This window comes from Mandrillus leucophaeus, unplaced genomic scaffold (assembly GCF_000951045.1).
Source record: "Mandrillus leucophaeus isolate KB7577 unplaced genomic scaffold, Mleu.le_1.0 Scaffold9, whole genome shotgun sequence".
Taxonomy (NCBI): Eukaryota; Metazoa; Chordata; class Mammalia; order Primates; family Cercopithecidae; genus Mandrillus; species Mandrillus leucophaeus.
In genome coordinates, this window is record NW_012109807.1 from 3,673,630 (window position 1) to 3,699,898 (window position 26,269).

The 26,269-nt window shown below is 39.5% G+C and overlaps 1 protein-coding gene across 1 annotated transcript in view; it reads right to left on the reverse strand.

The window, feature by feature from the left end:
- The window catches only part of IL1R1 (interleukin 1 receptor, type I), a 111,073-nt gene that overhangs the window by 1,552 nt on the left and 83,252 nt on the right, over positions 1–26,269 (reverse strand). Inside the window, exons 3-13 of the mRNA XM_011969580.1 lie at positions 22,972–23,048; positions 19,206–19,272; positions 11,958–12,192; positions 11,662–11,851; positions 10,674–10,842; positions 8,589–8,654; positions 5,369–5,486; positions 4,460–4,611; positions 2,555–2,698; positions 1,639–1,806; positions 15–917 (exon numbers count right to left, since the gene is read on the reverse strand). Of these exons, the coding sequence (XP_011824970.1) occupies positions 511–917; positions 1,639–1,806; positions 2,555–2,698; positions 4,460–4,611; positions 5,369–5,486; positions 8,589–8,654; positions 10,674–10,842; positions 11,662–11,851; positions 11,958–12,192; positions 19,206–19,266 (1,710 nt within the window). The 5' untranslated portion in view covers positions 19,267–19,272; positions 22,972–23,048 and the 3' untranslated portion in view covers positions 15–510. The remainder of the gene's footprint in view (positions 1–14; positions 918–1,638; positions 1,807–2,554; positions 2,699–4,459; positions 4,612–5,368; positions 5,487–8,588; positions 8,655–10,673; positions 10,843–11,661; positions 11,852–11,957; positions 12,193–19,205; positions 19,273–22,971; positions 23,049–26,269) is intronic.

Genomic DNA, 26,269 nt, shown 5'->3' on the forward strand with positions numbered 1-26,269 from the left:
AGATGGAGTCTCACTCTTTTTTTGAGACAGAATCTTGCTCTGTTGCCCAGCCTGGAGTCAACCTCCGTCTCCCGGGTTCAAGCAATTCTCCTGCCTCAGCCTCCCATGTAGCTGGGATTACAGGCGTGCACCACCATGCCCAGCTAATTTTTTATTTTTAGTAGAGATGAGGTTTTGCCATGTTGGCCGGGCTGGTCTCGAACTCCTGACCTTTGGTGATCCACCCACTTCAGCCTCCCAAAGTGCTGGGATTATAGTTGTGAGCCACCACACCCAGCCTATTGCCTTTCTAAAAGATCTTCCCAAGCCCTCTCCTGCGAAGCGCCCTGGGCTGCTATTGACATCATGGCTTATTCCCTTAACAATCTGATTCCTGATTCCAGGTGACCTCAGGGATAAAGGATGATACAGTTACATTCCATGAACTCTACAAGTCAGCATGAGGCACAGCCTGGCCTGCAACGCCATAAGATAGGAGGCACCCAAAGAACTCCTGGCAACTTCTCCATGCTACCCGAGAGGCACATGAGCCTCTCTTTGCAGTTTTTCCTTAGTGGCCGGTGACAGTAACTGGTGTTTAGATGAAGGTGACCGTCGCTGGACTGGCATGTGGTACCTGACATTCTTCCAGAACCTTGTCTTTGCAGACTGTGGCCCCTGTGTAAAGTCCCCTGACCAGCGGATAACCCCATGTTTCTGCTTAATGAATTTAATTGATTCTGGCATTTTCTCATAGTCTTGGATTTTCTCCAGCTCAAGCAGGACAACTTTAATTCCATCCTGAACAAGAGCATTATACATGGCTATTTGCTCTTCAGATGAACCACCCAGCCAGCTGAAGCCTGATATTTCTCTGACTAAAATGATAATCAGTCTTCTGCTTTTCTTTACGTTTTCATTAATGACCTCAACAATGTCTGAAAAACAGGAAGCACAATATAGTAAGTAAATTTCTATTTATCATCATTCTCTCCTGAACCAAAGTCACACATGGCTTTCTTCAACCCTATGGCTCCTAACGCCTCTTTCTTGCCTTATGTAAAATTAAAGGAGTTTCCCATTTTTAAAATTAATTAGTTAATTAATTAATTTTAAGAGACAGGCTCTTGTTCTGTTGCTCACACTGGAATGCGGTGGCATGATCTTGGATCGCTGCAGCCTCAAACTCCTCAGCTCAAGCAACCCTCTCACCCTGGCCTCCTGGAGTGCTGAGATAACAGGCGTGAGCAACTGCAAACCTCCCATTTTATAGACGAATTCAAAAATTGGCCCTCAAAAGACAAATATGTCATTCAGAACTCAGAAAACGTTGTTGGAATTTTAAAAACTTACTATTCAATCATTTGATCTCTACCACTCCTGTTTTATTGTATCAGTTGTAAAGCAACTGTTGGGTTTAACTAGTCATTAAGTTTTTCAAAACGAAATGAAAATCACTTAATTATTGCTCTGACAAAATATGCGAGAAGTAAATACTTTGCATTTAATAAATGTAAAAATCATCATACACTTCTGAAGAGGTTCTTTAAATTGTGAAACATATACCCCTATGCCACAATCTTCTGGAAAGATGGAATCCACATTTTACTAAGTAGTTTTATAACAATAAGCCTTTACTTTGTTCCATGACACACATACCTTCCCCAACGTAGTCATCCCTTCCAAAAATGAACAGCTTATATCCACACTGTTTTTCCAAGACCTCAGGCAAGACTTTAAACACAAAAATATCACAGTCAGAGGTAGACCCTTCCCCAGCGGTCTTTGGATACAGTATATATGCGTCATAGGTCTTTCCATCTGAAGCTAAAGGAAAAAATAATGTATTTAGAACCACAAGGCAAAAATAAGAGATTTGATAAAGTTAATATCACAAACATTCATTTTATAATGAACTATTCATCTTTTTTTGCACAATGGCATGACTGAAGCAGCAATACCAAAAATATAATCCCTTTAAAAAGTGTTCATCTCTTACAAGGTTTCTATTTCTTGTGTTTTACAGCAAATTTGCTCTTCTATTTGGAGGCTGCCTCTTATACTCTTAGTATAGAGCCATCCTTAAAGTCTCACTGTTCTCATCTTCTTCCCCAAAGGTCTCAGCCCTGAATTCTATCCATTCATTTTTTTTAGACATTGTGGTATTCCTTTTTTTTTTTTTTTTTTGCAAAGTTTAAACAAAGAAGAGAGAGAGAACCTCCCCAATGCACGAAGATCTAGTCATTTAATTTCTTTCATCAAGGTAAGATCTATGTCTGTTCTACTCATCACAGAGCAAGGCCTCCCAATGGCTTGTGCATAACTGAATTTATAAACAGATGCTCTAAATACCTGTTTATTCTACCAATATGAATGTTGAGGCAGGAACTTAGAAAACAATGATATTCAGCCTAATGAGTTATAAAACTATAATTCTGTGTAAGAATAACTAATATTCTTGTATATGCCACTTTTCACTTTAGAACTTAAGTAAAAACCCTCTTAGTTATCTTCTACATCTCCTAACTATCCCCTATCTCTAACAAGAAATACTGCATGGAATACAAAATTATACCTTTTATTGGGAGAAAATCATAGCAGGAATCCCTGTACCAAAGCACAATGTCAACCTTGAAGATTTTATAGATGAAAACAGAACACATAATTATGACTGTCAATGTGACACATATACCAATCATGTGCTTCTGGAATTTAGTGACTATAGGAAAAAAAAAAAGAGGAGAAAAAATATTAGAACCAAAAAGAATTAAAACTTTGAGCACAGCAAATTAAATATCTTCATCTCAGAAAGACCATATTTGGGACTGGCCTGCATTCAGACAGTATTAACTCATTCATGATTATCACTTTGGAATGGATACTAACGTACAAAGCAATCTAGCATGGATTATATAAAACTAAGGTGCATTCTATGAAGTTTCTACCTAAATAGTATAATATACAATAACACGGAAAAAAAATACCAAAGACCACAGGATACAGCATTCCACAGCAAAACAGGGAAAAGTTAAAATCACTCAAAAGCCTACAAAAGTTCCCTGAGGTCAGAGAGTCCATTGGGTAAAGACTGGTGGAAAGGGAAAAAGGTAGAGGCTTAGGGAAGTTTCACATTTCCACATTCTCCTGGCCTCCTTCTCTACTTAGTTATTCAATAATTACAGAGGAAGTCAGGGAGCAGATGGAGTAGGTGATGGGGAGGGAGCTAGAGAAGAAGAAACAGGAAAGAAAAAGAAAGTACCTTCTAAATATCAGGAACGATGTAAGCATCCAGAAAAGGGAATCTAAAAGCTTTATTTACTTTTCCAATTTAGATGATTTGGATACAAAATAGAAATCAAGTTATACCATTTTCCAGACAAATAACCAGCTGGCCCAAATGATAGTTCACATTTACGATCTTAAGTACTGTCGCTTCATACAAGATCATGATGCCTGTAGTAATAATCTTCCAGATTTATTTTTCCTATTTAAGACCACCAGGACTATACTTGGTCCTTTACAGTTCCCTGTGACTTTTACAGGTGTCCACAAAAACACACCCATACAAACACTGACTCTCACTTGCACAAATGCTGCTGAGATTTTGATTAAAATTTTTTGGAATCCATACATTCATGTGGGGGAGAACTGACATCTTCATAATATTGAGTCTTTCAATCTATGAACATTGTATATCCCTCCATTTAGTTCTTCTCTAATTTATCTCAATATTTTTTGGTTTGTATTACAGAGGTCTTGAACAGCTTCTGCTAGATTTATTCTTAAGTATTTGATGATTTTTGATGCTACTATAAATGTTATCTTTTAAATGTAATTTCTATTTGTATGCTGCTAGTATTTAAACATAGATAGAAGTTAATTTTTAGGGTCTTTCAGATATTCTTCCATGCACACAATTACAATATCCTATTTTTAATTAAACCACAAATTACCTTAAAATGTTTCACAAATACTTTCAATATTATGTTTTATTCTACCAATTCATGAAACCCAGTGACTTTTGATGTCCTCTTTGAAAGTGGATATTTATTTAATCTTACTCTATGTATCCATCAATGTAGTCACTTACTTCAAAATATTCATTAGGTACCTACAATGTTCCAGACCTAACTTGCCATTAGCTGTGGAAATAGAATGATTACTAAGATAAATGGTTGCCACCATCACAGAATTGACAGTTAAGTATAGAAAACTAAGTACCAGAGATCCTGTGACATATGGTGCTACAGAAGTAGATACAGAGGCCCTAACCTCCTCTCTTTGGGCTGAGAGCTGGGTTAAGCGCAGGCAGCAGGACAGAAAAGCTTCCAAGAAGACAGAGTAAAAGGGAAATAGAAGTTACCTAGGTAATGAGGAAGTGAAGAGTGTTCTAAGCAGAGGAAATGGCATTTCAAACTTCAAGGTCATGGAATCTTACTACGGTAAAACAAAATTGTGTTTCAATTAGCTTGTTGTTTACCTGGATATATTAACTGGACATATGCTGCATCCATACCATATGTATTCCTGGCTAAACAGGTAAATGGATGTTTATAAAATCTACTTTCAGTTTCTGATATATTAAGCACTGTGATGAGGGTACTCCTTCTTTTGTTTGCAGGATTTTCCACACTATTCACGAGAGAGAGTAAATAAACTTGTGTAAGTAAATTGCATCGATTACAAATACGACATGTATACCCTGTGTATTTCCTTATTGGTGACAAAATTGCAGCTGAAATAATCACCCTGCCCAATCATAGTCACAATATTCAGACTGCTGGCAACACTCATCTGAGATTTTACAACCCCAAGACCACTGTCAGTAACAGGCTCAGGAGCAGAGAAAGCAAAAAATTACCACTTCCAAGAAGAAAAATGTAGACAAATGCATTGTGGTCTCCATGGGGCACAGAGAATAATATACAATATACTAAACGGAGGAGATTGGGGCAGATGACAAAGTGCTTCGCAGGTGATGTGAAGGAGAAGTCACAGGACAGGAGATCCTTGTCCCATAGATGAGCAGTAGGAAACCAGGACAGGCTTTTGACAGCAGTGTGGATTGCCTGATTCTTGAGCTCATTAATGAGTCTCTTCTAAGCTACTTGAGGAATATGAAGAATAATGAAAGATAATTGCTTCGTTGAAATGTTGCAACATGTATAACTTAAGAGAAAGGCTTCTAAGTGGCCTGTAATTTGCACCACAATGGCATGTACTTTTTATCTTAAATGTACAACATCTTGTAAATTCTACGTAGCAAAATAAAAAGGGCAGCAAAGGGTGAGGAGCAACTAACACTTGCTTTTAAACTAAACCAACAAGGTTATAGAAAATACCATGTGGGATTTAATATCAAACTGTGAATGACTCTGAGCATACATACCTGTAATAGTCTTCCCCTAGCACTGGGTCATCTTCATCAATGAAGGACCCATTCCACTTCCAGTAGGCAGTGTCACTCAACTGGCCAGTGACATTACAGATCAGTTGTATCTGGGATCCTACAAAGAATGTATTTTTAATCGTAACATTAATTGATCTTTTCTGATCTATCTAGATTAAGAAATGGCTATTGAATTAAAATTTTAAATATAGAAATGCACAAAGAAAAAGGAAAATTACCCTAAACCCACCACCCAGAGAAAACCACCATTAGTAACCTTATGTATCTCATTCCTTATCTTCTCTGTGAACACGTGCAATTTTTGAAATGGGGTCTTATTGCCTACTATTTTGAAATTACTGTGGATTGGGAATTTGGGCCCACATGATTTGTCTTCCAAAATAGACTGTGTCATGGCTGCTTAGCACTCCATAATACATATACACTATGATTAACTATTTCCTACTGATGAACACAATTTCCTAATTTTTCATTATTAAGATTAATATTTTAATGAATATCCTTGTTTGTACACATCCTGAAGTATTAAAATCTGAAAGTAGGATTGAATTAAAGAAACATATTTTAAAAGCTAACCCCCTCTCTTTAGTGAGGCTGTATCAGTCTACATTCTCTGCAGTAGAGTATGTGAGCACGATTTTCCCCAAAACCACCAGATAACAAGTGTTTTTGGTTAGACATTGCCTTTTGAGAGAAGAAAATGTCACTTAAGTTTTCATCTACATTTCTTGAATTCACGGTACGTCAACATGCTTTTTGTTAGCTTGGTGCTCATCGACCTTGCTTTTAAAAACTGTTATCCCTCTATCCATTATTTAATTGCATTTTTTTAAATGAGACAGAGTCTCGCTGTCACCCAGGCTGGAAGTGCAGCGGTGCAATCTCGGCTCAATGTAACCTCCTCCTGAGTTCAAGCAACTCTCATGCCTCAGCCTCTTGAGCAGCTGGAACTACAGGCATGCACCCCCACACCCAGCTAATTTTTGTATTTTTAGTAGAGATGGTGTTTCAACATCTTGGCCAGGGTGGTCTCAAACACCTGGCCTCAAGTGATCTGTCCACCTTGGCCTCCCAAAGTGCTGGGATTACAGGCCTGAGCCACTACACCCGGCTGGATGCATGCTTTAAATTTCAGTTTTCCTGAGATTAATATTCAGGGTTTTGGTTTTTTTTAGTTTTTTTCCTCTCTTATAAATTCCACATATTTTCAAAGTTTTTCTAAGATATTTTATGGACACTTCTAAGACATTTACTGGTGCAAATGGCATTTGTTTTCCTATTATGCTTTCTAGCTGGTTATTGCTAAAAAAGTCTTATATTTTAGAACATTAATTCTAAATGTTAATTCGTTATCTGACTAATTTATATAGAATTAATTCTAGTATTTCCCAGCGATTTTCTTGGGATTTGTATGATCTGGAAACAATAATAAAAATGTCTTTTTTCCCTTGTGGTAAGCATACCTTGTTTTTTTCCTTCAATTGCATTAGTAGGCACTTCTAGACTATGTTCAGTAATAGTGGTTACATGGGCATCTTTGTCTTGCTCTTGGCTTTAGTGAGAAGGTCTATAGTATTTCACCATTAAGAATGTTAGTGACTATTGGCTTGCACTGATGTTATTTATTAAGTTAAGGAAGTATCTCTCAATTCTTATTTTTCTAAGTCAACTTAGGAGTAATGGTATGGGATCTTATTGCCTATTTAACACCCTTCAGGATAATCTTATGACAGGGTACTATATGCTTCTGATCCACTGTCAATACAATACATTAAAATAATTATTTCCTAATTTGAAGCTTTTTTTTTTTTTTTTAGATTGAGAGATCAATGCAGCCTAGGCATCAGAGCTCTCACTTACACACTTCTGGGGCAGGCACTTTCAACAGGGGCTGTGGCCAGCAGGGCAAAACCTGGTTCTTGGGGAAGAGGCAAGAAAACCTTAGATATTACATGGTTTGTGGTACTCCAAAGGGCCACAGTATATCAGCAGATATAAAAATAACTGTGGTATTGAAATTTGAAGACAGGAAAGAGAATTAGGTGGAGGAAGACTTTTTAGACTCTAAAGGGGAACAATCTAAAACAAAAAAGATGATTGAGAAACATTATTCTAGAGCCTATTGGCCCATATTTAATTTTGAGTTTTGACATTTTTGTTTCTATCTAAGAATGTCTTTCTACCACCTTCCACCATAAATAACAAGTACAGAACTGGCCAAGTACAGAATTCGCAGATCACAAACATGAACCTTCGAACCTCTGTATGGTTCTTGACTGCTGTCATGCGGTTACTGTTACAGAAGGCAATTCCAAGGCCAGCCTATTTTGGGTCCTCTGATACAAAGAATCACTTTTTCTCTCTGGATCAGTGGTTTCCAGTAGAACTTTCAGTGATGATGGAAATGTTCTATATTCCTGCTTATCTCTACAGTAGTCACTTGTCACATGTGGCTGTTAAGCCCTTGAGATATGGCTGATGTGACAGATGAACTAATTTTTAATTTAACTAAATGAATCGACTGACTTAATTTAATTTTGCACATCCGTAACCCCATGTGGCTAATAACTACTGCACTCAACAGTGCAGAACTAGACGCTTGTGGGGTTCTTTCTTTATTCTTGAATAAAAAATGTTCACTAACTTGGAAAAGTACTTTTCTAGAATGACTACCATCTTTGGGGCCTGTAGTCTTACTCTTCTGACTCAAAGCTTGGATCTGGTCATCAGAAATCCAGTCCTGAAATTGTAACACTGCTGATGTCTATCGTACAATAATTAATTCTTCAGAAGTTCTCTAAGATGTCAAATATAATTTTTGTTTAATTCAGAGATAAGTAACACCTGCTCTATTGATTCACTATTACAGCAAACCCTAATTTTGTCATTAAATATTTTAACTCTGTACCAGTCAACAGCATTGCTGGTTCCTAGGCCTTTTAACCTTGGTGTCTGGTTGGTGTTTTCATTGTAGTAAGTGTCCACAGAAAAGTAGGGCTGGAGATATCAGACATGGCAAGATGTTTGCCATAGAGGCAAGAAATAGAAAAAAATTAAGATATAATTTGTGTCACTTTCCCTCTAATTATAGATATATGCAGTAAATGGCTTGGATTACATATAGTAAAGATACAATTTATCGTACTCTCACGTTTAAAAAAAAACTGATTCCAACATATCCTGACTGAAGCCCACTTACCCAAGTCTACTTCTATTGTCTCATTAGCTGGGCTCACAATCACAGGCCTTGTGGGTTTGTTTTCCTCTGAAAGAAAAACATTCATAAGGTTTGTCAGTCTCTTATAGATCAGAATCTTAAGTGACGACAACATTTAGCAAAATACACTAAATTACTTCTGGCCAGATACTCCATCAAGTGTTCAAAGCACATATGCCAGGAGACAGGAGGCAGAAAGTGAAGGAAGAAAGCTGAGGCAGAGGTCACAGCACCCTGTGAACCCTGGGGCAGAGCTAGACCTTGTGAACCCATAGAGTGGGGTGCAACTGAAAAAAAACACATCACCAGGTCCCTGGGTCCCCAGACAAGTGCCTCTCATAAGTGGAAGCACATCAGGAAAGGCAAGAGTAGTGGGAATTTAGTTCCTTGAATTGGGTGTTATTGGCCAGCAGGGCTAATCAGTACTAGACCTGCTTGCATTTAATGACTGTGGTAATGACCCAGTAGTGAGAACTACAGGGTTATGGAATAATGCTGTAATTTATTAAAATAGGCAAAAAGAAGTATCAAGGAGCCCCAGAAATTAATCTGACTTATTTATGAAAAGACTGGCTTCAGGGGTTGACCTGTGGCCGTGAAAGAAACTATGAGAAACTATAAAATTGAGTACTCGGTATTCCCCCAGTCAAAAAAAAAAAAAAAAAGTGAACACCATGAAGGTAGGATATTCTCTCTTTTGTTCCCTAACGTATACCTATAACAGTTCCTGAAACATAGTAAATGCTTAATAAATATTTTTGAATCCTTGAGTGAACAAAAAGCACTAAGCATCATTGGGGTGGGCCTTGGGAAGAAAACAAAATATTACCCCACTCGGAGTAGAGTATATTGTTTCTACAAATGGGATCAGAAAAGGGAACAGAGAGTATCTAAAACACACTCAACCTAGCTTAAATATTCCCCAGTGCCCAGTTCTTTCTCAGGTTCTACTTGCTGGTTTGGTTGCTATGTTTCAGGAAAGACAGACCAGAGCTACCCAATGACAGGCTGCTAAAGACTCAAGAACATGGTTTGATACAAAGACCACTGAAAATTAGGATTCACTGATGCTTGTGAATGGCGAGGACCATGGCAAGGAATTAACTTTTGTTTAATAAAAATATTTTTAGGAAAATAAAGTATTATATAACTAGAAAAGTGAAGCCATTTATAGGGTGATCATATTCTGAGATTGCTTGGGATAGTCCCAATTTATACCTGTTGTCCCAGCATAACTACTAATAGATACCCCTCTAACCTACAAAAAAGTTCTGGTTGGAATAACACTTCTTATATTACATAAAGCTTACAACATCTCATTATTTACAAAAAGTTTGAGCATTCTGACTATCCCCTGGTAATTTGCGCATTTTGTTTAATTTTGTTGTGATATAGTTTTCAATATGAAACATGGTTAATGCAGAATTGAAAGACACAAGAAAATGAACAAGAACAATCACCGTACACCTATTAATTGCACAGCTGTTTTGCACCAAGCATTTCTTTGCACCAGGCACACGAGTTTAGTGGACCCCATATCTCTAATCTTCCCAATAATCTTGGGAGATTGCATCATCTTGTTACAGAAGAGGAAACAGGCTTAGAGAGGTTAACACCTAACACAGAACGAACAGGAAGTAGATGCTGGAAATGTGACTTATTCCAAAGCTCGTTAGTGTCCACACCCATGCTTGCTGCTAGACACTGAGACTCACTGAGATTCCCCAAGTGCAAGCTCTCAGAACATTCCCATATTCCAGCCAGAGGGAGCCCCAGAGCTTTCAGTAAGAACCATTTTTAGCCATGCCAAAGAACAACCCTCTTAGATCAGTTGGAAAACACAGCTCATAATGTCTCTATTTAATTAAAACTACATCTGAAGCAGGAATGGAAAACATTACATAGTGTTTAGTAACAAAAAAAACAAAACTAAAGCCATGTGACTTTTGTGGTATCACTGAGGTCGTCTTGGATTTTGTTTCTTCATGGACAATGAAAGTAATATTACAATCATAGTCTCTGGGCCTTCCCAGATCTAAACCTTCTAGGGCTGGAGCTATGACTCACCTAGAGTAATAAATTCTATTACCCGGGTAATAGGATATTGCTTGCCCAAGTATGTGTAGGATGCATGACAAGTATAGTTCCCTCTATGCTTTTCAGCCACATTCATCACGATGAGCCTATTTTTGACTCCACTAAAGTGTATATTGTCAAGAAGTAGAGGTTTGCAATCCTAGATAAAGGGAGAGAGAAGCATTGAAAACCAATAACCAATAACTTTCCCCAATCTACCAGTCAAAGGAACTCCATTTTTTTCACCTTAGCAAACGTTATATTTTTAGAAAGAGACAGGAAAACTTCCTTACATAGAGTAAGTTTTAATATTGGTTTTTTGGAAACAGTTAACTATATTCCTGTGACATTAAGTTTTCAAGTCTATGAGACTTCATAGTATAAGAAGTGAATGCCAATTTATTTTGCAGGAAAAACATGTTTGAAAAAAAGTTAACACTATATAGTTTCTTAACAATACTGCACTTCATTTCTTCATTGATATTATTTATTTAGTATGTCTTACGCTCTACGAGAAGATTCCCCATTTGAGTTCCACCAGACTAGGCAGATTAAAGATACCACAACATGGGGTGTTACATGGAAAGCTAGTCGACTCACTTTTAATACAGTTATGGAAACTAGCAGGTTATTTGAAGACCATAGCTTTAATAAAACATACATAGTATATTTTATAATAAATAGTTATATCTTAAATACCTTAAGCTTATAATCAGCCTTCTCTTTAAATATCTATTTATAGTACTTTTCTCAATTACATCTTATTAAATTAAATAAAAACAATAGCAAGTAAATTTCTAGTTAACCTTCAAATTAAGTGAATGCAGTCTTATTATTCTTTTTAGGTTCCCTATCAAGTGTCACCATTAAAGAGAAAACAATATGCAAAATAAAAAGGTACTTTGCAGATTCATTCTATTGTCCAGGGAACTATTTTATTTTCCAGAAAAGTGAAATGTCATATTTAAAATAAAATTACCTTATACCACTGTAATTTAGGTAACTCATTATTTTCGTCTTTAAAAAACTCCATATAAGGGCACACAAGTCCTCCATCTCCTGCAACGGGTAGTCTCTGCTTAAATATGGCTTCTGCATTATAACACAAGTTAGGCTCATTCTCCACAAATTTTGCAGTTATTTTAATTCTGAGGCAGTAAGATGAATTTCTAAAATAAAATAAAATAGGTAAGTTAAGCATTATTAAAAGTGTTTCTGTCCTTAACAACTGCAGGAAACTAGAACACGTTTGTAACATACTAATTCCTCTCTCACCTTACCACACAGTAGTAATGTCCTGAATCTTCTACCTTAGCAGGAACAAACCAAAGTTTCTTTTTGTGCTGATGAATCCTGGAGGCTTGTTCTGTAGATATAGATGTCTTGCTGTCATTTTTATACCATGTTATAGTGCCTTTGTATTCATTTGGGTTAAGAGGACAGGGACGAACATCAATTTCATTTGCAGATGACACTAAAATTATTTTTTCTTCACGTTCATTGCATTTATCTTTAAAAGGAAGAAGGGGGGAGGCAATTTATATTAAAAATCTGCCAGTGTCTCTTGATTTAATATCTACGAAGAAATACATCGATTATTAAATATATCAATTCACATTACATATAAAAGCTTCACAGCCTCGTGATAAGGGCATTATCCTGGGAGTCTGAGAAGCATATTCAAGTCCAGCGGTGTCACTTACTGCCTGTGTGCTATGCCTTTGGCAAGTTATTTAACCTCCTTCACCCACTTTTCACTCATCTAAAAAGTGGAGATAATGTAGGAGAGTCATGCCTTTCAGTACAAGATGGAGTAACAGAAACTGGATTTACCTTCTCACATGAACAACTAAAAAATGGACAAAATATATGAAACAACGGTATTCAAGACATTGAACATCAGAAAACAAAGGACAGAAATCCCAGAAAGATGGGGAAGAAAGGAGGTGAGCTCTACTGTTGTCCAAAATTACAGCCAGGCCATGACATTGCCGAGAAGAAACACAGGCAAAGCCCAGTGAGTTGAAGAGATGGAGCTGAGAACCTGGGTAGAAAAGTTTGCAGGGCAGAGTCCCCAAGTACCTAGAGCTGCATGATGACAGGGAGAAAGAGTCTCATGATAACTGAGAGTCTCCCCCAAGTTTTCAGCTGAGTATCTATCAGTCAACGTAAGCATATAAGAAAATTACCCAAGGCCAGAGGGAGAATTTGTCAAAAGAACTGGAGGGAGTAACACGTGGAGCACAGCCAATGCTGGAAACAGTGGCTGTTCCCAACAGCCAGAGTGGAAAGCCTCATGAATGACAAGGCATCAGGCGCAGTACCCAGAAGGCTTCTGACTCAGACATTAGGGAAAATTAGGCCTCAAATAAACTTTTTCCTGATCCTAATAAAGCTTAAAAGCAAGACCCGAAAGGATTAAACCATTTCCAAGTAACAATCATGTGGCAGAACAAAGCTCAAGAACATTTTGGGGAATATGAAACTATCCAGCACCCAACATGGTAAAATCCACAATGTCTAACATTCAAAAAAATCGTTAGGCATGCAAAGAAGCCGTAACATAGAACCAATGATGAGGAGGAAAAAAATCGATCAGTCAAAACGGACCCAGAAATGACACAGACAATAGGCTTAATAAATTTAAAAATTAAAGTAGTTTATTACTATTGTATTCCATTTATTCAAGATGCTACAGGAAAGATCAAACATGATTAGTGAAGACATGAAAGAGATTTTTAAAAACTTTTAGAGATGAAAACAATCATGTTGAGTTACAAAAAACAATGGATGGGATTAACGGCAGATTTGACATTGCAGGGAAAAAAAAGATGAGTGAACTTGAAGACACAGCATTAGAAATTATCCAAAGTTAAGCACAGAGAAGAAAATAACAGAATAAAATGGGCAGGGAATTATTTTACTTAGGACAACTTCAATACATGTAGTATGAATCGCTGAAGAAGAAAAATGTGGAAAACAGAAAACATATTTGAAGTTTTCCAAGATGTGACAAAACTGATGTATACATAGGCTCCCAAATCACAATGAACCCAAGCAAAAGAAACATAAAGCAAACTACAAACGCATAACAATCAAATTGTTTAAAACCAGGGACAAAGAGAAAATCTTTTATGTAGCCAGGGAGAAATGACACAATTATTGCAGAGGACAAAGACAAAAAATGATGCAGCCTTCTTTCCAAAAACAATACAAGCCAGAAGAGAGTAAAACAATATTGTTAAAGTACTGAAAGAAAAAGTCTACCTAGAATTCCATATCCAGTGAAAATATATTTAAAATTTAGGAAAAAATATTGACTTTTTCAGATTTGCCAAAGCTGTAAAATGTCATCACCAGTAGGCCTGCATTACAAGAAATATGTAAGTCCTTCAAAAAAGACAATATTCTAAGATGAAAATGAATCTACACAAAAGAATGAATAGCAACAAAAATGGGTAATTATAAGACCATCTTTCTTATTATTTAAATCTCTTTAAAGAAAACTGAGTGTTTAAATAAAAAATAACAAAATGCTATAAAGTTTATAGCAAATAAAGAAGTAACACGTATGGAAAGAATAGGGCAAAGTTCAAGAAAGGAGAAATGGGAACATACTGTCTTAACTTTGTATACTATATGTGAAACTGTATAGTGTCACTTGAAGGCAGACAGAGATAACTTAGATATGGCTATTTAAGCCCCAGAGCAGTCATTAAAAAACACATACACAACAAACAGTTATGACTAAAAAGCCAAAAAGCGAAATAAAATGAATCCTAAAAATGCCAATTAATCTAAAAGGCAGCAAAAAGAGAGACAAAAATAACAGAATTGATGGGACTAATAGACAAACAAATAGCAAGATCCCAGAACTAAGCCCTAATATATGAATAATCACACTAAAATTTCAAGTAGTCTAAACACTCTCATTGAAAGGCAGAAATGATCAGATGGGCTAAAGAAAGGCCCAACTATGTGGTGCCTTACATAAACACATACACCTACATACACAGATTTTATAAATAAAGGTAAAAATAGATTAAAAAGAAAAGAAAAATATTTGCCATGCTAACACTCATGAAAAGAAAGTTTGATTAATTAGCTAGGGTTAACCATTTCACAATTGTATACATATACCAAAACATCACATTGTACATTGTAAATATATACAATTTTGTCAACTATACTTTAATAAAAATTAAAGCTTGAGTGACTATTATTATCAAAGTAGATTTTACAGTAAAAAAAATTACAAGCAAAAAAGGGGCATTTCATAAAAATAAAGAAGTCGGCCGGGCATGGTGGCTTACGCCTGTAATCCCAGCACTTTGGGAGGCTGAGGCAGGTGAATCATCTGAGGTCAGGAGTTTGAGATCAGCCTGGCCAATATGGTGAAACTCTGTCTCTACTAAAATACAAAAAAATTAGCCAGGTGTGGTGGTGGGCACCTGTAATCCTAGCTGCTTGGGAGGCTGAGGCACAAGAATCACTTGAACCCAGGAGGTAGAGATTGCTGTGAGCTGAGATCGTGCCACTGCACTCCAGCCTGGGCGACACAGTGAGACTTTGTCTCAAAAATGAATAAATAAATAAATAAATTTTTAAAAAGTAAAGAAGTCATTAATCAACAGGAACACAATAATACCAAATGTTTAGGTAGCTGCTAACAGTGCTTCAAAATACATGAAGCCAAAACTGATAGAACTGCAAGAACTACAGAAACTAGTTCTGCAAGAAACTAGAGAAACCCCACTCACAAGGACTGATAGAACAAGCAGTAAAATTAAACAGACAATGAGTAACAACATAGAAGATTTGAACAACACTATCAACCAATTTTACATAATTGATATTTGCAGAAAATTCCAATCAACAACAGTAGAACATTACACTCTTTTATAAGTGCACACATAAAACTGAGCAAATTTTCCATATTCTTCCCCATAACCCAAGACTCAGTAAATTTAAAAGGATTCAAATTAAACAAAACTTATTCTCTGGTGACAATGGAATTAGATTAGAAATCAATAACAGAAAGATATCTAAAGAATCCCCATATATTTGAAAACTAACATACTCCAAGTAACTCATGAGTCAAAGAAATCAAAAAGAATATAAAGTATTTTATCTGAATGATAAGGAAAACATAACATATCAAAACTTGTGGCATTCAATGAAAGCAGTACTTAGAGGGAAATTGCTAGCATTAAATCCTATATATTTTTTAAAAATCTCAAATTGATGACTTGAGCTTCTACCTTAAGAAACTAGAAAAACAACAAAGTAATTCCAAAGTAAGCAGCAAGCAGAGATTTTACGCCTGGGTCTTCATTTATGGAGCTGACTGAGTGACAAAACAGAGACTAATGCCATTGAAAGATTTGTATTACTTAGTGGTTTGGACAGAAGGGGTATGCCATACCACACAAAACCACAGAGAGAATCACCAGATTGGGTTAGGAGGCAGAAGCAGAAACAAAAAGAAAGCCTAGGCCAGAGTCTTTACTGGGGTTCCCATAGGAAAGGCAAGGCAAGACAGCATAAACAGCTTCAGATTGGGCCGTTTGAACCATTTTTGCAGGCTTTGGGCATAGAGGCTGTCCCTAGTTCTCTGGTACCTGGCCCTGTGTTGATTGAGGCTGGGGTAATATTGGTTTGGGTGTGTGAGAGTTAGATAAGGAGGCGAGTGGGGTACAGTCTTGGGTCAGGCAGTCTCACATGAAGGGCAAGCTGTGAGCTGTCCACAACACACCTAGGAACTGCTTAGCCCTTGGTGGGGCAGTCTCTCCCTAGATATGAAACACCTTCCAGAATGTCAAAATATGGTAAGACACAGAAAATAAAAAACACAATTAATATAGCAGAAAAAGTAAGAAGAAAATAGTAATATAGATCAGAGAGGAAATCAATGAAATAGAAAACAGAAGAACAATGAAGAAAAATCAAAGATACCAAAAGCCAGTTCTTTCATAAAAACAATAAAATTGATAAATCTTTAGCTAGACTAATCAGGAAAAAAAAGAGATGATATCTCTTTTTTAAATAATTTGTAAAGGGTCATGAGGGAATATTATAAACAATGTTATGCCAATAAATGTAATAACATAAATGAAATGAGCAAATTGTCCAGACTACTAAAGCTCCCTCGAGAAGAAGTACATAGCCTGAATTGCCCTATATCTATTAATACTATCTTCTATTCAAAGAAATTGAATTTGCAGGATTTCCAATATGGTGGGGGGGGGGGCAGTCTCATAAATCATTCCTCCAAAAAAGCAACAAAAAGACTGGCAAAAAATTTCAAAAATCAAAGGCTTGCAATAACCAGAAGAGCATTTATTAGAAAATAAGGAAACAAACAGAAACACGCCAAATCACAGATCAGCAAGGTTTGTAGCTTTATAACTTAAATGACTCCCATCCTACTCTTCCCAGCTCTACAACAGCCATGAATAGCAGGAGCTTTGCAGACACAAAGGCTTTGAAAACCAGCAGGCTTGCAAGAACAGAGAGGGTTTGGAGCACCTCAAAAAGTCCCATTTCCAGAGCATTGCCACTCTTTGACTTGACCAGTAGGTCCTCAAAGTCACATTCATAGGGTAGCGTTGTTATTGACCTCACCAAGAGCTCCACAGAAAAAGCACTAGCCCCAAGGTGTTTGCTGGAAAAACTCAGTGTTAATTGCTTTTTACAACTACCAAAAGCTGCAATACCAGAGCCATAACCTCCAGAGGGCCTTGAAAAGCTCTGACACATTCCTGGGGAACCTAGAAGGGTGCCCATGTATGCAGGGCTGTGTGCATGCCCAGGAAATTGCATAGAAGGCACCAGACTCTCATTTCCGGATGACTCTGAGGTCATACACAAGCAGGAAGTGAAGGCTAAGGCAGAGTTGTAAACAGCCTTAATGTTGAAGGCATGCTCCAACACACATGGAGCCCCTCAGCAAAGGGGAGAAAACTTACTGGACCAAGGAATTTAAGTCAATCTCTGGCTCAGTCCTTAAAGTTCTTACCTTTCCTAACTACACTCCATGATCCCATTCAGTCTCATGGTTCTCATACCAGCCGCTTGCTGAGGTCTCCAATTTTGTATATTCAACCCAGACCTTTCCCTCAGGCTGTAGACTGCCTAGTCAAAGCCACCATTTAAACATCTAACGGACAGCTAAACTTAACACGTCCAGTCTGAAAACCTGATCTTCCCTATCCCATCAATGGCAATTTCACCTTGCGTTTGCTAAGGCCAAAATTTCCCAAGAGATAATTCTTGATTCTTCTGTTTCCCTCACACCTCACATATGACCCAACTCCAAATCCCTCTTGGTTCTGTTTCCAAAATATTTCAAAATTTGTCTGCTTCACACTTCTCCTTGCTATGCTTTGACAAGCCATCAACATTTCTTGCCTAGATAAAGCCATCATCATGGCTTCCCTCTTAACTGGCTTCTCTGTTTCTCTCTTTGGCTCCCTCGGTTCTATTCTCAAAACAGGAATCAAAACATAAGTCAGATCACCTCTCTGGTTTTGAACAAAGAACCCTGCAGTTTTCCCATCTCAGCCAGACTACAAGCCAAGACCCTAAGAAAGGGTGCAACATTCTATATAATCAACCCTCTGCCATCTTGCCATTACCCAGATAGCCTGGCCCCTTATGACTTCCCTCATCTCTCACTATGCTCCAGCCTCGCTGATGTTTTTATTCTGAAAGCACGCCAAATACTCTTGACCTCTGGGCCTTTGCACATGCTGCCTGGAATATTTCCACACCCCAATCTGATATCCAAATAGCTCTCTTTTCCCCTTCCTTAAGGTCAACTCAAAAGTCAACTTCTCAGGGAGGTTTTTTCCAGCCACATTCAAAAAATTAACCTTCTGCCCACTCTAATGACAAAACCTTATACTCCTTTTTTGCTGCTTTTTTCCTCCCTATACTTGCCATCATATGACACAATATATATCTACTTATCTGTTATCTGTCTCTTCTACAAGAATATAAACCCTATGCAGGCAGGTATTTCTGTCTGCACTATTCCCTGCTGTATCCCCAGTAGCTAGCACCTGGCACACAGAGAACAGATTAGAGAAAATGAAGAAATGGAAAGAAGAAGAAAAAGAACTGTATCTTGATGACTTCCAGCTGTGGGTTCATAAAGACTATACATAATATCTCCTCCAAATGAAAGTCAGAATTTCCTGTATCACACTTTCAACCAGCAGTCAAGTAGAAAGAGGCCTGGACCTAGATGGGAGACCTAGATTTTAGCTTTTGTTCCAAAACTAGCCACATGACCTTGGGCTCTTAACCTCACTGGGCCTCAGTTTCCCACTCTCTATGTGAGAGAATGAGAGGAAGATGCTGAAAGGAACTTCCAGCGATACAGGTCTATGACCAGGAGGCTCTGTGCCCAGGGATTCAACAGAAATGAGTATGAGAAATGACTGTTAGGGAAGGCACTTCATGTATTCTAAATAACAGATTTTCTTAGCAGACAAGAACACAAAGAAATACTTAACTTACCAGCCTCCAGAAAAGAAATCAGTAGAGCAATGAAACAAATAAGTCGGAGTAACACTTTCATATTCTCCTGGAGAAATGGAGGAATGGAAGAAAGACAAAAGCAAAAATGTTACTTTTGCAGCAAATCTCTAAAACTAAATATACCGACACCATCCCTGTCCCCACCCTCACCGCCAAGACAAACTGATGAATTGGTTTTTCTACATCATGAATGTTATCATGTTTGACTTTTGGTTAAAAAATGGGATGGGGAACGAAAAGGGATAAAGAGTTTTCACAAAATTGAGAACAAACTCAACAACTTAAGATTTTAAACATTTCTACCTTCTGTCCCATTATACATTTCCAGTCTTACATCCCATTTAAATTTCCCCAAATCTAGTTTACATCCAAAGTCAGCTATGCACTCGCCCCTAAACCAGTTCGCCTCCGTTTGTGTGAGGATTTGTTCCCCACTTATGTCCCCTGCTGTCAGGACCCATTTGCAAAAATCAACCCACACTTTTGGCCAGTTCAAAGGTCATGCCTTCATTTTATATTGCAAGATACTGAATTGCTTGTACGATAGGATATAGCTACATAGAAATTCACCCAAAAAACCTAAAAGAAATGATAAAAACAATTAAAATTGGGTTGGGTGGGTTTCCCCTTGTCGGGGTTTTCTATACTTTCTAAAATATCTACAATGAACTTTGTATGAAAAAAAGAGGAAAGGACAAAAGAGAAAAAAACTCTTATCCCCTCTGCTCAACCTTAGGAGCAATGTCTAGAGTAGACCATGTAATTCTGTGCTTTGAAAACATCTGCCTCTTAATTTTTACGGGAGATTAAATTTGCCTATATTCTTATCTGTAGCTATAAGTAAGTAAATAAATATGAAAACACAAAATATTTTAACACAACACTCATTCAGATTCTAATGACATGCAGTTATTTAAATATTAGCTGGAAAATGTCCTATTTAAGAAGATGTATTGTGGCCGGGCATGGTGGCTAAGCTCTGTAATCCCAGTACTTTGGGAGCCCAAGGCAGGCAGATCACTTGAGGCCAGGACTTCCAAGACAAGCCTAGCCAACATGGTGAAACTCCATCTCTACCAAAAGTACAAAAATTAGCTCGGTGTGGTGGTGCATGCCTGTAATTCCAGCCACTTGGGAGGCTGAGGTAGGAGAATTGCTTGAACCCAGGAGGCGGGGGTTGCAGTGAGCCAAGATCATGCCACTGCACTCCAGCCTGGGTGCCAGAGCGAGACTTCATCTAAAAAAAAAAAAGAAGGTGTATAGGTATTTTTTTAAGTTACAACATGCTTTTTAAAACAAATGCAGGGGAAAAAAAAAAAAAGATTATCTAACCATGCGAGATATACCCATTCATATTCTCTTCACTTTACCCTCAGTATCAGGATGATGATCCCTAAGCCTGGTTCAAGCCTTGAAACCTACCTCAGAGCAGCAAAACTGCATTCCTTCAATATCTTTTAACTCTGACCCTTTATTTACATTGCTGGCTTCCCAAAATAGTCTAGAATATGAGTATTATTACCATATTTACCTTTAAACTATTTTCAGATGACTAAATAAGATAGAAGCCTTTGAAGCCCTGCAGCCTGGTCTATGAGCTCTTTCTGTGACTGCATGAAGTGTGTTTTAAGTCTTTATGATAGAGAGGAAGGAAAGAAGGGTTAAAATGTTTCCCAATCACCAGTTCCAGGCCAACCAGCTATTTGCATTAGTTTATCAACAACAAAATAAGGGCATTGCAAAATCAGCTGAACACTGCCAGCTGTCGGTTCATTCAGTTACAAGATCTGGCTTGTCTGATCATTAGGCAAGGGAGAAGAAAAAGAAGGCGTGTGACTGAACTTTATGGAGTGTATCATGAGATAATAATTCCAAATTAATTGTGGACAATGTTTAATCACAGGTCCGAGGTGGGTGACCTGTACCACAAGGCAGGGTGATATTGGACGCAACTCTCCCTGGGCCACAGTGTGCTCATTTGCACAAGGGGTAATGAACCAGCTGAAGTTGGACCTCATCCTCCTCTAATAGACGATAAAAGGACAAAGGGCCATGACCCCTGGGTCCAAGTTTACTTCTGCCCCAGAGCTGCTCTGGGAAACAGTCAGGAGGGGGTGGGAGTGGCCCTGTCCTCTCAGGAGCAGGCTTGTGGGATCCATGTTGATCCCCAGAACCTTGGGGCAAGGAGTCAGCACTGAGCTTGGGAATGGGCGTTAAGGGTCACATGACCAAAGGGAGTGAGGACATCAGAAAGGAAGGAGATGAGGGTTGTACCTAGATTAACCCACACACTCCCAACAAAAATCAACGCAAACCCCATTATGCCCCTGAATAACAGAAATTCCAAGGCAGGGCCAGGCTGACTGGCCTCCATAGTGCTCACAGTTGAATGGTCATACAAGTCAGAAGTGCCTCAACATAGATGGCACATTGAGTAAAAGCTCAGCCTCCATGCCCCAGTTCCCCCTTTTGACAAGCAATGCAGTGACAGCATGTCACTGATGGCGCTATGTGGGTGAAATCAATGGCCACATGCAAAGAGCTTAGAACAGTGCCTGGCAAATGGTCACTCCCAAATCTTAGCTATTGGAAATCAGCCCATGCTCTGATGACAAATAACAGTTTTGATAGAATGTTTTCAGTTAACCATTCATGTCTTTATTCACTTACTGCTGCATTCAACAATCATACATCAAATATCTATTTGGCTCTGGGAACAAAAATAGGAACAAGAGTCCCACGGCCTGGCTCCAGGAGCTCAGCAGTCACAGGGAATATGGACACAGAGTTAGACAGTGATGTGGGGGTGTCTACCAGAAAAGCCATGCCCAGGGCAGAAGGGGAGACAGAGGCTAACTCAGCCTGGAGGAGGCAGAGGGGAGGGTCCAACAACATCATGTTCTGGAGCATAAACCAGAGGTGGGTTCTGAGGGGGAGGCTGAGAAGCCCCAGGTTCCCACAACATGCGGAGGTTTGATGAGGAACTGGGACTGTCATTTGCAGGTGGCAGAGAAGCGTGTACAGGTTTTAAGCCATGGGCCAATGTATGTTAGATCTCCATTTTTTGCAGACATTTTGGCACCTGTGTGGAGACAGGGGAGCCAGGGAGAGCAGGCCACCACAGAGGTTCATGGGAGAGAGGATGAGGGCTGGGCCAGCTGCAGTGACAGAGAGGCAGGCAGGGGCATATTTGAGAATGCTCGGGGCCAAAGGGGAGAATCAGGGATGGACTGGGCCAGACTCACTGAGGTCGGGGCAGGGAGGGCAAGGGCCAGGTTGGGGGGCAGGTTTAGGTACCCACAGACAGCTCGGAAAAGATGCTCAGAGGGTGTCACCCACAGCATCATAGACCCAGGTCTCCTGGGACGAGGTGAGCAGTACTGACTCAAGCAGAAAGCAAGAATTTGAACATGCAGTGACAGTGGAGTGAAAATGGACAGCAAGGCCTGGAAGGGGCTGAAATTGGGAGAGCTTGGACACAGCACTGGAACCCACCATTTTACTGTAGCACAGCCAAGGTGACCTGGGAAAGCGGACAGGCATTGACTCTTACTGGGGCTGAAGCCTCTTTCCAAAATTTAATAAAACCATCAAGCTGCCCCAAAGACTAATGTGTCAACAGAAATAAAATATTTTTGCATACAATGGGAGATCGTCTAGGGCCCCTGGATCTGAGTGTGGAGGAGTTCAGCTATGTGTGAGAAAACGCCGTCCGTGGGACCCTGGGGTGACACAGCCCTGTTACCTTGGAGAAGGCCTTGTCTTTTACCAAGGGGTCCAGCTTCTCAGGAGGGAGTCACCATCTTCAGAGGGTGCGTCTACCTGGGGAAGGAAAAACACATGAGTGAAGTGTGAATGAAGAGGTCCAAAGGCACCAATTGCTGTGAGGCTCTCAAGAGGTGTGTATTAGTCCATTTTCACACTGCTATAAAGAAACCTGAGACTGGGTAATTTATAAAGGAAAGAGGATTTAATTGACTCACAGTTCCACATGGCTGGGGAAGCCTCAGGAAACTTACAATCATGGTGGAAGTGGAAGCAGGCACATCTTACATGGCAGCAGGAGAGAGAGCAACGGGGGAAATGCCAAACACTTTAAAACCATCAGATCTCATGAGAATTCACTCACTATCATGAGAACAGCATAGGGGAAACAGCCCCCATGATCTAATCACCTCCCACCAGGTCCCTCCTGGACACGTGGGGATTATAATTTGAGATGAGATCTGGGTGGAGATACAGAGCTAAACCATATCAAGGTGTCAGAAAGGTCATGACATTTAAATGATCATGAAATGATCATGAAAATGAGTCCAATGTTTAACAAGTGTATGTTCCATAATCCTTGGGGACAAGATACTTTCAGGAAATCATATCACAGGGAGAAAAGAATACTAAGAGCTTGACAACCACAAGCTATTTTGATTAAACACAGGGAAGAAAGCAGTGCAGAGCAGACCCTCCCGACTCCCACACCCATGAGGAGGCCCATCCTACACATCTTGCACGTCTGTCATAAGAGCTCAATAAATACTTATAGAAGAAAGGAAGGAGGGAGAGAGAGAAGGAGGGAAGGAATCCACCTACCTACCTACCCACCCACCATTTTTGCATGAGACATACAGGGATGAAAACCCAGCCTAGAATCAAAGAAGAGAAAGGATGGAATAAGGGTACTAGATGTGGGTCAGAGAATAGGATTGCAAGGGGAACCGTCACTGGGGTCTGGAGATGGCCAGAATCATATAAGAGAGGGTAGAATCCTACATAAGGAGTTAGATAAAGAGTTCACACCCAGATGGTTGTCGAAAGAGTTGAGGGGTGGGGATGACCCCAAGGAGAGGGAACTACAGGAATAGGACTACAGACTAAGAAATGTTACTGCCAGAAGGCATACTAGGTAAAGAAACCTCCCTTATTCAGAACTAGTTAATCAAAGTCCATTGTAATTTTTTTAAAATGACTTATAGTAACATTCAAAACGTATCTTTAGAAAATACCAGTAAAAATAAAAAGTCACAGATGTGTGTATGCCACTGTGTTATTTTTCAGATTGAATTTTCCACATAAAATAAAACAAGAAAGAGAAAAGGATTAACTTACTGAATACATTAATAAGCCACAGCATACGGTTCCCCCTGTTTAGCCTTCAAGCAAGGATGCCTGTGTTATGTGTGAAATCCCCGGACTGGCTAACATCCTCTCCATAGCAACTTCCAAGAACGACAGCGGGGAGTGCTCAGATGCTGATGTCCAGACCCAGGGAGTCAGCCAGATCCTAGGGTGACCCGAGGCCTAGGCTGGTCATCCCCACTTCCGGAGGCCTTGTCCATTCACTGCAGCACACCACGGCTTTATGTGACAATCACATCCAAAAGCTTGCGATTGTGAAGATCTTCCCGAATACGGCCCCCATGGCTGTTTGGTGATCGTGACGTATTTGGAAACACTGGCGTATCACAACATGACTACAGCAGCACGTGCAACACACACAAAAAGTTATTTGTTGATTAAAGATAAAATGAAAATGCATATTTGTGGCATAAAGTAATTTCCCACTAGTCCCAGAAGGAGAAACTGTAATGTGAAACAAATTACAAAAGTAGAAATTAAGTACAAGAATTAACAATGAACATATTGGCCCCCAACAGAAGCCCCCCTTCCAGGAAATACTGACTTCATCCAACAACGCCTTCCTGTCCCTCTGCAAGGAATTTCATACCCAGGGCACGCACGGGAAAAGTGGCAGCTGGGGAGAGAGGGGCTGTCACAGGAACCCAGGTTTCTTCCTCAAGGCCTAGGCCTAGTGCAGGGGAAGGAGGCATTTTTCCTGCTCTGTAGCCACAGTGCATTTATTAAACAGCTTCTTTTTCTTGAGGAATTTCCCACAATGTTGAGGAATTCCATTCTTATTCAGAGGAATTCCCCCACATTGTGAGCCCTGCCTTCTAGGATAGAAGCTCGGCACAGGCAAGATGGCACACAGCAGAAGCACCCCCGATCGTATCAGAATCTCCTGGAGGTTCACTTCTGGGAACAGCGGCAGCAGAGGTGCCCAGAGCTGGGGGAAGCTCATACTGGCACCTGGCATTCCATGTCTGTCCAAACACAGGCTGCGCTGTCCTCACCATGAGACCTGCACACAGCAGTCCCACCGCGCGGCTCCTGCTGTGTCGAGCTACGTTAATCTCCATTCCTCTGTCTCCAGCCTTTCCTATTGGGAGGGGCCCTGAGCATGTACACGCCAAAGTCTACCTGTGTCTATCCCGCTCTGTACAGCCCTGGCCAGTCTATGAACCAGGCAGTAGAGTCCATGGGAATGACCACACAGGCCCTGGAATTAGGGCCCAGGGTGTTTGGGGAGGGAATTCAGGGGTCCCAGGTACATGAGGGACATGATTAAGAACAGGGGTGCTGGTGGATTAGGATTAGGCCAAGTGGACACATCCTCTTGACCTTCCACACTTCTTGCCATGCTGAGGGATGTGTCTGTCCAAGCTGCAAGAGCAGAGCCCTCCAAGGCACAGGGCCAAACCTCTACAGAGGCCCAAGAGGAGAGAAGAGACAGCAGTAGGTGACTCCTCCTTCTTCCAGGGACCTGACATAGCCAAGCCCCAAATCTGAGATTTACAAGAAAATCCTCACTGCACTTTCTACATTTCCACCTGATAGCAACACACTCTTCTACCTTCCCATGCAGTGATGAGTAAATGCATTTACAGCATCATTTAATACAGCCTCTCATCCCTAATATTAACCAATATGTGCATATGTGTAGATCTGATGTAATGGAGAAATACTCAGAAAATTAGGCTCCAACTTATTTGCCATAACTGAGAAGTGGCCATGGATGAGTCCTGAAAAAACAAGAGCTAAAGCAGGTTCTTTAGCTCATCAAATGTCAGAGCCCATGTGTTCTACTGAAAATCGGTGGAAACTTGTACGGGGAATGTGTTACAGTACTGAAACCAAGCCCATAATTATGATGTTCTCCTGTTACCCTTTGTTTGTTTGTTTGTTTGTTTGTTGAGACAGGGTCTTGC